We start from the raw sequence: 13,068 nt of genomic DNA, 5'->3' as shown, positions 1-13,068 counted from the left end.
TGTTGTTGCTTTTGTTGTTGTGGTTGCAGCAGTTGTTGCTGTTGCTGGCGTTGGCGGCACTGAGCACGCTGCTTGTGTTGCCGTCGTGCCAGCAGCAGCAGCACCAACAGCAACAGCACCAGCTTCCGCATTGTCGCCACAGAACTGACAAGTGACTCAGAGAGCAAGACTCGAGACTCGGACTCGGATTGGAGACTGCAGACTTGGACTTAAACTTGGACTAAGACTTAGTTTACATTTGGCGCGATTGTTTGTTTTCTTCTCCTCTTCTACTTCTTCTTCTCGTTGTTGTTGTTGTTATTTGCCTGGCCTGACTTTGCCACTACAAACCGTTATGTTTGTGGATCGTGCGCCAAAGCTTTATTAATTTTCTGCACAACTCCTTCACTTCAATTGGCCGCTGTTGTTGTTGTTGCTGCTGCTGCCGTTGCAAGGTCGATCATTTGTAAGGCCAACTTCAGTAATCGCTTGAACTGCGCTATGTGCAAAGTTCAAGTTAGTTCATTGGACTAACAATTTATAGTGGCATAAGTATTTCTGCAATTTTTCACATATTTATTTGTTCATTATTTTGGCTTTCAGCAATAAAATATCAGACTGTAAATCGAACTGAAAACAAGTTTTATTTTAATAAATATAATAATGTCTTTAGTCGATGGAAATAAAGGAATTTCAAATGAGAAAAACATTAACACTAAACAAGAAAAAATATTAGGAAAATGTAGTTAATTAATTTAGCTGTTATTGGATTATACATTTATTTTATAGTTCTATAAGAATCTAAAGCTTATTTATGTTAGAAAATATTATTATATTAATTCTCCGATTCTGGTTGAAATTCGAAGAGTATGTGTAATAAAAAATTGTATTTCATTGTGCCATAATTCTAGATAAATGGTTCAAGAAAAGAGTTTTACCTTTAAGAGTTTTCTTGAGCAAAGTGCAAAAGTTGAAGTAAAAAATCTGAGAGAATTTCGAGAGGATATTTATCGTTAGAAACAATAGAAAATACAAAAAAAAAAAGGAACATAGTTTCTACGGATGACATTGCAGCACAGTTCTACCATTTCCAATAAATATGTAAATTTCTTGTTGCATTCCTGCGGCAATTTGGTGAGAGTAACGAGAAAAGGGTCGAGAAATTGCTGCCAAAGTTCTGTAAAGTGCAAGCCACAAACAATTTGTACAATAATTGGCCCAAACAATGCGCGTGCATAGCGTTAGTTGTTGGCCAAACACACAATGTTGCTGCCGTGCGAGGTGTGAGGGCCCCGCGGCAATTGCAGATTTATGACGATGACTTTGACGTGGGCAACAAGTCAAAGGCGGCCAATTGGCTAAGGAAAAATTGCAATTTGCAATTGGCCGCCACACCGTTAAATGGCCAAGAACACAAAACCAAATTAACGCCAAGTAACAACTGCAACAGCAGCAGCAACTGCAACAGCAGCAATCAAAGTGTAATGCGATAAGCTAGCAATTGCAATTGGCAACAGAGATGCGGATTGGGATTCCTCTTCTTCTTTCTCTGATTCTGGGACGCATGAGGTTAGGTCAGCCAGCTGCCTGGCATTGCTGATGTAGATGGAATTGGAGATGGGGATCGGCATCGGCATCGATATTGGCATGAGTCTGCGATCGGGTTGTGTGCTAAATGTCAATTTGATACCAGGCAGCAGCGGAATCCAATTAAAGCCGCATTGCAACCATTGCAACAAACACACACACACACAGTTGCAGTTGCAAATTGCCAATGTTGCCACTCTGGCAACAACAACAACGATCCCTGGGTCGTCGTTAGATGCGTGCGCCAAACTATATTTGTGGGTCATGGTACAAATTTGCAGATGCAACTGACAGTCGACAGTCGACAGCAGACATAAGACATAAGACAGTCGACAACAGAGGAGAGAGAAGAGAGCTGTAAGGAGACACAACAGAGACAATCGACAACAGACAGCTCTCAGTTCTCAGTTCTCAACTCTCAGTTTGCAATTCTCTAACAAGAGACACCTTTTGATACAATATGCTAACGAAGTTTTTCCACTTTATATACCCTTGGAATTCAAGAGTCTGACAGTTTTTTCATAAATAAATGAAGTATATTTTCTTGATCAGAACGTAGAGATTTTTTTTTTGAAAACTTAAGTTTGCTAACTTTTGTTGGCTTCTGAGATATCTCAACTAAGCTCACAGCCTGCGTATTTAAAATTGTTGAATACAGGCTGCCAAAGTTTTGTCAAAATCGGTCAACTATATCATATAATGTCAAAATTCAGCCTATGAAAAACTTAGTTGTTTCTTAAGATAGCTCAACTAAACTCACAGATTTTGTATTAGTACTATTAATGCTTAATAAATTTGTCTAAAATCAATCTTCAAGGGCATCAAATCTTCGGCATTCCATAGCTAAACTTTCTTTCTTGCTTTTTGTGCCTCACTTTTGCGACTGTCAAAATGTTGCCGCATGTGGAAATTTTCCCACCCTCCATTGAAGTCGTCGCTGCCTTTGTAATATGTAAATATTTTTTTCTTTTTGCCAGCTATACATTTATATTAGTGTTGTGCTTGTGGCACGTCTGGGCACGCATGCCCCGCCTGCCACAATGGATCACAATGGATGCACAGCCTCTGTAGTTTTTCAAATCGTAGAGAAGACCTTAAACAGTTGCCTGTCCAGTGCTTACCCTTTAGAGGAGTCAGAGTCAGAGTTGGAGTCGGACTTGGAGTCACAGTCGCAGTCAGAGTCAGCAGTCAGCAGTCTGTAGGCCCAGTTAGCAGTCTGTAGGCCCACCATGTCGGGCGGCTGTGTAAACATTTGCATTTCTTGCCGGTCTCTTCACGCATGAGCCGAGGAGTGAAGCTTGGTGGAGAGTAGAGCATAGAAGAGTGGAGAAGAGGAGTCACCTTCAAAGAGTTGGGAGCCTGTCTGACTGCAGTTTTCATAACGCATATCAACGGCATCCCATTGTTGGTCAAGAGGCTGCAGCTGATGATGATACATTGCCATTCGGCCCTAGCTTTTTTGAGTCTCTTTTTTAGCAAATTTCCCATGACCGATATTCCTTCTTTTTTTACTCAATGTGTTAGTGTGTCTTCCTTGCGCTCTCTGCCTCTTTCTCTCTCTCTCTCTGTCACTCTTCGCCTATGCCTCTCTCTTACTGTCTCTTTCTATTTGTTACTCTTGCGAGTTGTGACTGTTTTTGGGCAATTGTCATGGGTAAAAGTTGTGTTGTGTTTTGGCCGCTTCATTCACAAATTGAATTTGTGTCACACACTTGGCCAGCTGGCTGTTGACCACCCCTTTATTTGGTCTTAACCCAAATACTATGCTATGCTGCCGTAAAATTGTTTACCATTAAGCAATGCAACAGCTTCAACAACTTCAACAGCAGCAGCAGTCACAGCAGCAGCAACATCAGTTGCTAGAATAATTGCGGCAACAAGTTGCCAGTTGGCAGGCACATGTTGCTAGCTGTGTTCGTGTGTTGCTAATAGCTTTAGAACAAGTGCCATTTTGGCCAGCAACTAATAGCCAGTTTGTGTCGCTTCCGTTGTCAGTTGCCCGCGGTTTCAACTCCATAATCATCATGATCATCATCATCATCATCATCATCATCATTATTATCATTGAATGGACCGCAGCCGTGTGAGATTATCATTATTGTTATTGTCGCTCGTCATGTCAACTCGTCATCAAAAGCTTCTCAGAGGCTGCTGCCTCAGCGGAGCAATCTTTCAACTTGCTGCAGCCACATTTCGTGTGTTGCATACACCTCGTTGTTTGTTTGTTCATGTTGCTGTTGTTGTTTTTGTTGCTTTTGACATTGTCGTTTGCCACAGCACGCAGCAATGCAATTTGTGGCTCCAGGGGCTGCAACTCAGCGACTTGCAACTTGGCGACTTGCAACTCTGACTTCGAGACTTCGAGACTTCGACTTCGGCCTGTGCCTGTGCCGTTTCCCTGCATTTTAATGAGCACATTTCGCGCATTTATGATGAGGAGACTCGCTTGCTTTGTGGACGGAGTCTCTCCCCGGCATTAGCTCATTTTATTTGCTTGTTTCGTTAGCGAGCAAACGACACCGAGACCAGACCAAAGACCAAAGAGCCACTCAGATTTCGAAAGAAGAGCAACACCAACAACAAAACACCATGAGACCATCTCATCTCTGAGGGGTCATTGTGACCCCCCACAAGTGGCACAAAAGGAATTCTTCCACTCCGACTAGAATAACTATCAGATATCATCGATAAATCATTAATCAGATTGTGCTCATTAGGTTTTCTCTCTGTTTTCCCCTATCCTTGCAACTAATGTTGCATTCATTTTGGAATTCTTCAAATTCCATTAACTTGAAGTAATCAATTTTGGATTTATTCTGTTAGCTAATCAACATTTTTCAATTTTTAAATTGTTGTTTTAAATGCAATCTGGAGTTTTCTATTCTTTTTCGGAGCTTTCTTCGAAAATTTTGACAAATGTTGCATCAATTTTATAATATTGCTAAACTTTAAATTAATAGAATATTACAATAACTTTTACTGCTTTTTAGAAAAGTTGTTTCATAAAGTCTCATGACAAGTTCTATCATTAAGTTAAAATATTTTAAAATTAAAAATTTTGTTACGCATAAATTTCCATTATTTTTGAAGTTTATTATTAATTTAAAGAATACTTTTTTAGTTTGAAAGTTCAGCTATTTTATACCGTTCTTCTATCAAGTTAAAGTCAAATTTAAGCGCAGCTTTGCGAAATGTTTCCATTGTGCTTTAGCCGTGTTGCTTTTATTGGCTTTTGTTTAATGTATGAAATTGTATAACTTACGCATGCACGCCCACCTACAGCCACGCCCCCAACTCGCACAGCTCCCACTCGGATTTCGGGATACACCCTCGATAAAAGCACGTCTTGAAAAAGACAGCAACCCCTCGCAAAGTGAAAGTGAAAATGCGGAAATGCGGAAATTGTCGTCGCACTCACGTGTTGCATCTCCTGGGACTTGATTAAAGGCGCATAAAAGCAAATAAAAAACTTGGCTAATAAATGAAAATATGAAACGTATATCTAGCTCTTTTATGGCATTATGTCAACTGATATAGGCTGTGATATCCGGTGCCCCAGCTAATTATAGCCGATTCTTTTCTGGGGGGCAGTTGGGAGTTGGGGTTAAAAGTTTTTCCTTATTTTTTCTTGGGCGTGTTTCTGACATTTTCAATCAGAGAACTACAAGTTTATCCACATTGAAGTTAATACACAGCCGCAACATGACGACTTTTATGTGTTTAACGTTTGCTGACCTCTTCAGGTGGAGAAGGGGGCTGAGAAGGGAGAGTGGGGGAGTCGCTGTCAGCCAACAATTGAGCCTGCGAGCAATGTCAGGGAAAATTGCACATCTGTCAAATCAGCAAACAAGTGATTTCCGCAAACAATTCAAGAAAAACATCCAGTCACAGGACATCCAGCTTGAGGGGATGTGGAAGGACTCTCCCCCTACCTCTCACTCTGCCACTGAAATGCTCGGACTTCTCTGGTGGTGGCAGTGGTGTTGGTGGTGGTGGTGGCCTCTCACTGTCAACAATCCACTCCAACCACCCGAAATATGTGCTTGCTGTTTGTGCACGTAAATTGCTTTTGTCGAGCTATTGAAAATTTTAACAAAAAAAAAAAAAAAGGAGAAGGAGTCAACAGGACATGTGCCTTGTCATGCTTTTTTAATGAAGTGCCGTCGTTTAAGAAACATATTGTGGCTCGATTTGATTGTTGTCGTTGTCGTTTTGTTTGCAAGGGTTAAACGGTCGAGTGTCAAAGATCTAATGGATCAATCTGCAAGACAGCAACATAATAATAGACACACAAACACGGAAAAAAAATACGGGTTTCTGGAATAAATTTAATATTTTAAAATGAGTTTTGAAATTTTACCCTAGCACTTAAATCTACAGTAAAATTATTAATTACATCGGATCAGTTTTGACAAAGTTATGACAGTTTGAAGTGTGTCAGACTTTGGATCTAGCAATTTAACAAACCAAAATTTTTGTCCAATTTGTCAGAATTTTTTACAAAAAAAAAAAAAAAACCTATTAAAGTCAAATTGATTTTATATAAATAACTATAATTAATTATAAATATAAATAAATAAATTACTTAAGTTAATTAAAAGTTTACACTTGATTTAATATACTGAATTTTTAAGATCGAATTATGAAAAAAATAAATCTTTTAAATGAATAATATTTAAAGCCGTATGGTTACAAACGTTTCGGTCTTCGGCTTTAAGAGGTTATTATGATGATGAACTCGGTTCTAGAACTAAAAATTAATTGGTTAGTTTCGATTCCCGTTGCCAGTATTATTTCCTGATTATATCCTGAATTTTAAACATGAATTTTAGAATAATATTTTTTCTGTGTACTACATGCGAGTATGAGTATACTAAAGTACATTTTCCCCCTCTCCTTTTCTCCTTTTTGCAGTTACACACACAAGCAAAGACATGACAAGAAAACGTTCGAGTCCATTGGGACTCGAGGAGCTGGTCTGGTCTGGAGCTGGTTTGGCCATTCTGCTGATGATGCTGCCAGCGTTAACGCAAGCCGGTAAGTGGTTTATTATGTCAACATAAATTACAGTTAGGCCGCTCTAAGTATACCAAATATCCCTAAGTATCTAAGTATCTCAGTATCTGAAGGGCAACCCTCGCTGGGATTTCGCACATATGCCTTGTCTATTATTATTATTATCAGTTGGCCATAAATTTGCACATTGAGCCCGCGACACACTTGTCAATATTTTGGCTACAAGTCGGGCTAATTAATGCATTCAGTTTCTGTGACAAATTGACAGGGGTCAGGGGTCATTCGCTGGTCACTCTTCGCATCTCTCTGAGTTTGCAGAAATACCGAATTCAATTACTCACAATGTGCAATTTTTTTTGGGGTGTCCAAAAATTCAATTGAGTCATGCGTTTCCATTTAAATTGAAATTGCAATTGAAATTAAGGCACATTGACTGCAACTGAGGGTGAGATACATTTATACACTCAGCTGCAGATACATTTGGAAAAAAAGATACAGTAACACTTACTAAAACACATTCTTTCCCTATTTTTGCTATAAATAAAGACGGCGTGTTAATGGCCTTACTGTCCCAAAATGGGTGGGCCAAATATTTCAGATGCATCTGCTCAAAATGAGGTGTTAACTTTCACATTCCCTGCGCCCCCTCCTACCCTCCCTCGCCGTCTCCCTCACTGTTGAAGGTGCAGCAATAAAAGGCCCAAGTCTAACAGGCCTTCTTCTTCCAGCCGAGTGCATACAATTTAACGACTTGCTTAAACAAAACTTTATGGCAAATAAACCCAAAAAGAAGAAAAAAAACAGTACGGTTAAGAAGGGGAAAATAAGCAGCATTTCTCATGACTGCAGAATATCGGTCAGACAGTGAGACAGTCAGACAACTCCCAAGTGTAGTAACTGGTACTAGCCACAAGTCAATCACATGCAAACACGAGAAACGACAACCCAAAAACCCAAACCAAGACGGAGATGGAGATGGAGACCAAGAGCAAGACCTAAAAGTGGGATGGCATTCTTTAATGGGCATTCAATAAACAAGCTTCAACTGACTGATTTTGGCCTAGTCAAAACGATAGCCAAACGATAGGCGACAATAGTCAGAGTCCGTCCGTCAGTCAGTCCGTCAGTCAGTCAGTCAGTTGTTGACCCACATTTAGCACCGCTCAATGCAGCATTCAATTCTTGGAATTTTCATTAACACATGCATATGGAAATCTATACCCAAAAAAAAAAGGAAAAAAATCAAAGAAAACCAAAGTGAAAAACACATTTTTGTAATGATATTTTGTGAATGGCAGAAAGAGGCTGGGAAACTTCATAAAACTTCATATATGTTATGTATGGCTAAATCAATGGGGCAACCTTTCACGTTGTTGTTGTATAGAACGCACATTTGTTACACTAACAAGCAAACAAAAGTTCAGTTCTCACTTGAGTTTGATGAACTTACAGCGAGTGTTAAGAGAGCTCAGGTTACTCACAAGAATCTTGTTTGGTAATTGAATTGTAGCATTATAATAAGAATAATAGATACCTAACATGAGTACCCAAAAAACACATGTATCTGACAGTGACTCAACAGTTGATTAAGTATCTATCGGATACATTTTGTACTCGCTGCTTTCGACGTAATAATAAATCAATAGCCATGATTAATATGCGATCTGCCGATCTGTCGATCTATGAAAATGTTGAAACATGTATAAATACTTCACAACAAGTGCCATTTTGCGTCATAATAAAAAGGCAAAATAGCAAACGTCAATTGCCAATTGTCAATTGTTAACTTGGCAAATAAATATTTTAGCTGAAATTGTACATCGTGCTACACGTTTACAGTTAAGGCCTAAACGCAGTTAGCCAGCGGCAACTTATGCAATTTTCAAGCTGGCAAGTTCAAGTTTTAATTCAAGCTCAAGGTCGATTGGTCAGTTGTTCGGCTTGCTTCATTGCTTATAGCCAAGTTAATGGACCAAAGCTGGAGTTCGGTCGTCATCGTCATCTGTCAGCAGCTTCGGTAGCGGCAAACACATTATCATTATTTTATAAGCCACAACAACAAAAAGTTGAAGAAAGAGACTTGGAAGTCTTTTCAGTTTCTTCTCTTCAGTCGCAGCTCAGACTTTTTCGTGGGGCGTTTTCATCAATCAATTTTGAGCATGAGTTGAGTTCCCTCTTTTTTATATATTTTTTATTTTTATTACGAGTATATATACAGATTTTCTCAGGTTGTAGCCACAGGTGCTGATTCTCACCTGGATGCTTAACTGGAGGCTGGCCAATTGACACCAATGAAAGTACTCGTATTTATATTTATACGATCTTCTCTGCACAAAAGTGATAAGTCACAGTCACTGAACTTGAGTTTTATATCTACCTGCGTCTAATTGAAGACTGCCCCGACTCTTTCTATTTCTTTTACCTGATTATTGCGTCGCGTTGCGAGTTGAAAGCTCGTTAAATTAATGCCTCTATATTAGGGCGGGTCAATTTGTATGGGTGAGAAAAACGGGGGTAATCGTACCCCAAAATCGGAAACTATGATGAATTCTAAGAACATTTCACCAAGAAAGTATGGGTCTAAAATAAATTCCTAGATCCCGCTGACAATCATAAAGATTTTAGTATGGGGTATATTAATAAAATGCGATGTTTTTAAAAAAAAATAAATAAAATACCATATTTTTTAATGATTTTGAGAATAATTCTATTTCAGCGGCTCATAAAGAATTTTATAAAATTATTTTTTTTTGGAAAAGCCAAAAAAAAAAGGTTTTTTTCGACAAATGAACCGAATTAGCCATGCCCGTTTGTCTATATCTCAGAGACTATAAGAACTAGAGCTTTCAAATTTAATAAGTCGACTGCCATAGTATCGCGATTGAACAGCTTTATCTTATTGCCACGCCCACTCACGCCCCCATAATTTTAAATATTTTTCACAGTAATTACGAAGTTGTAGAAGGAGAAACTTTGCAAATTTCGCTTAATTATAAATAATTTACTGTAAATTTTGTCAACTAACAACAGTGGCGTAGATAGTCAAACGATCAAGTGCACCAATCCCCATTGAAAAGCTATACGTTTTTCGATAATAGCTATCTACGCCACTGAACGCTACCGACTAGCGGTTAACAAAGCTTTTGATAGTTATGAGTTCTGGTCAAGATGTTATACATTATGCTCACTTAGTATTTGACCTTTGTAAAAGAAAAGTGTGCTTATTCCTAATAATTAAAAATTATGGCATCTTCAGCGATGTCAATTGACTCCAGTAATTCGGATATTGGGGACGTTGCAATGAACTGTGGGTCAAGCTTTTATTCAAATCCGATCACAAATATCATTGGCATAGCAGGCGAATTTTCAGAATTGAATTTGCCAACACATCGAGATGTTTTGAAATATTATTTTTTCTTAAGTGATCGAGAAAAAGAAAAAACAAAGATAAAACTATCGTATGCAAGCTTTACGTCGATAATAGCAACTAAAATTACTGAAATATGGGAAAAAATTAATATTCAGCTAATTAATAAAAAAAAGCATTGTCGTAAAGCTAAATAAACTTCTCAAAGCATACCAAGGAGTGGTGAGGAACATGTCTAGATCCCATGCAGTTTCTGAATTTGGGATGACATTAAAAGACGTGTTTTATGTTGCTAAATGTGGTTGCATTAGAACAATGCCATGCTCCCGCGGATTAATTCCGGATAATTTAAAAATGTTCATGATTGACCAACCCACCAGCAGAAAAAATACAATTCCCAAATTCGTTCTACATACCGAAGACCAACAACCAAGCCAGTTCGTAGCCAGCTTTGATCCTTCGTATCGACCCGAATCTTCACAAATGAATTTCGAAAATGAACTCGAATTTGCAATGCCAGCTTCAAGAGATCTGATTTTGAACAAAAGAGGACCTTACACTAAGAGATACGACACAATTAATTTCGCGATTATGTGTGATAGATTCGGCATTTCAGACATTTCCTGCTTAGCTACAGCTTTGTTTAAAGATATTGGCTTGAATGATGAAAACGGGGAATTAATTGTTATGGACAAATGCAAAGTGGCTCGAGAAAAAATGAAGAGCAGGAGCTCGTGCGTCGTATGAAGCAGAATGACTCCGCCTTACTAGCATTTTCGTTCGATGGCAGAAAAAATGATGGTCTGACTCGGGAAGAAATTAATGGAAAATACCATCCTAAAATACAAAAGGAGTCCCATTATGTGATTCTTAAGGAACCGCAAAGCAAATTGTTGGGTCACATAAAAGTTGACGCTGAGGACTCCAATAGCAAACAAATGGAATTATGCAAGTTTTTTAAGGAAAAAATGTAAACATCACAAGCTTGATCGGAATGGAGAGTAAAAAAGACTTAAAATTCTAAAATTGTATGCTCTTATACATATGTTCTTGATTTTTCTTTAAGCGCATTTGTTGTTTGTTTTTACAAAATAAATCATATTGTTATTTTGTTATTATATATTGTGGTATTACTATCATTTCGAGCATAATACAAGCCATTTTTGATTATGGGGGCGTGAGTGGGAGTGGCAATAAGATAAAGCTGTTCAATCGCGATACTAGAGCAGTCGACTGGTTAAATTTGAAAGCTCTAGTTCTTATAGTCTCTGAGATATAGACAAACGGGCATGGCTAATTCGGTTCATTTGTCGAAAAAAACCTTTTTTTTTTGGCTTTTCCAAAAAAAAATAATTTTATAAAATTCTTTATGAGCCGCTGAAATAGAATTATTCTCAAAATCATTAAAAAATATGGTATTTTATTTATTTTTTTTTAAAAACATCGCATTTTATTAATATACCCCATACTAAAATCTTTATGCTTGTCAGCGGGATCTAGGAATTCATTTTAGACCCATACTTTCTTGGTGAAAAATTCTTAGAATTCATCGTAGATTCCGATTTTGGGGTACGATTTTGGACGAAAATATTTGACCCGCCCTACTCTATATAGTCATAGTTCTTATATACGCTGGTATTTCTAAGTTTTTACGGATTGCTTAATTTATAACCAATTACAAAGGCATTAGAACGAAGTTTTTTTTTTTGGCTTATTGCGCATTTAAATCGCCTGTTTATGGCTAAAACTAAAGCTTCGAAAGTTTGCGGAAGTTAAATGCCATTTCTGGGTTTTATTGCCACTTGATGCGCTTAATTAACTTGTATTAGCTGCCTACCAACAACTAACTGAAGAGGCTCAGCATCGAGACTTGAGTACTTGGGTTTTGGTTTTGGCCAGGCATCATTATGGCCAAGTATTAATTGCATGACTGCTCGCTGATGATATCAGAATGTCTGAGAAGACTTGGCAGCATCAGCAAACGCTAATCAAGATTTGATTTTGGCCACGCGCATATAATTAACATTTTGGCCAGGTTCAATGTCAAGTGCTTATCAGCTTGTTGATAGCACAGTGCCAACGGTATTCGACACTCGATGTGGCAAGACGAGAGAGAGAGAGAGCGAGCGAGGCAGAGAGAGAGAGGTGCTGAGGCGTGGTGCATGCATCATGCGGCAATCTTAAATATTTCGTATGCAAACACTGTGTGTGTGTGAATACTTTTAGCTGTAGCTGTAGCCACATACCAGCACAATACTTGTAGTCGAACTTGACTTGGCTTATTTGCCTGGCAAACAACGGGCCCAAAGTCGCTGACCATTGACCGATTTGGCAGTGGAGAAGAATATTTTTTTTTTTAGTTTTTGTTTTTCTACATTTTTTTACATATTTTTTTTGTTGACTGCGTAGCTGAGGAATTTCATAGGCACTTGAGAGAGTCGAGCTAGAGATCACGAACTTGCGGGTTAAGTCCACGATTTTGAGCGTGAGAGGCAACAGGATGAATTGGTAAGTCACATGCTGATTTTAGACAGTCCAACAACTGCTGTCTGTTTGCTGGCTTGTTGGCCAACTTTCCATGGTGACACAATTAGAATCCGCCCAAACCATGTCCATTCAGTGTTGCCTACTCTTTGCCTTTTGGCCATAAATAAGCATCAGCCACGACTTTCGTTTCGGCCCACCAACGACGCCCAAGACGTACATCAATTTGTCAAGAAGAAACCAAAACAAAGCTAACTTGAAGTTGAGCTCATATCAAAACTGTGTCTCTCTATGATATTTGGTATGATAAATTGGCCCTGACTTTGTGCCATAAAAAACACATTTATTATTACTTGAGGGAGCCCATAACAAAAACATAAAAAAGAGGCACTTAATTTGTTGTGATTTAACCCACGCGAGCAAATGGCTGAGAGGCCATTGACCAGATTTAGCTGGCCAAAAGCCATTTGTAAGCAGTTAAGCAAAGACAGCAAGAGATAGGGCCAAAAGGGACCGACTTGACTGCACTTGATTTCAATTAAATGTAAGCCCAAAGAATGAATTCTTGATGCCATCGTGTGAAACTGTTAAGCATTTGAAGCCAAGTTACAAACTTGGGCGGAAGCAATACGATT

The 13,068-nt window shown here is 38.5% G+C and overlaps 1 protein-coding gene across 1 annotated transcript in view; it reads left to right on the top strand.

Moving 5' to 3' along the window:
- LOC117792826 (titin) overlaps window positions 1-13,068 on the top strand; it is a 43,560-nt gene that overhangs the window by 10,950 nt on the left and 19,542 nt on the right. Inside the window, exon 2 of the mRNA XM_034633112.1 lies at window positions 6,481-6,603. Coding sequence (XP_034489003.1) covers window positions 6,501-6,603 — 103 coding nt within the window. The 5' untranslated portion in view covers window positions 6,481-6,500. The remainder of the gene's footprint in view (window positions 1-6,480; window positions 6,604-13,068) is intronic.

This window comes from Drosophila innubila (assembly GCF_004354385.1).
Source record: "Drosophila innubila isolate TH190305 chromosome 3R unlocalized genomic scaffold, UK_Dinn_1.0 2_E_3R, whole genome shotgun sequence".
NCBI classification, from domain to species: Eukaryota; Metazoa; Arthropoda; class Insecta; order Diptera; family Drosophilidae; genus Drosophila; species Drosophila innubila.
This window is presented reverse-complemented; position numbering and strand designations above follow the sequence as displayed.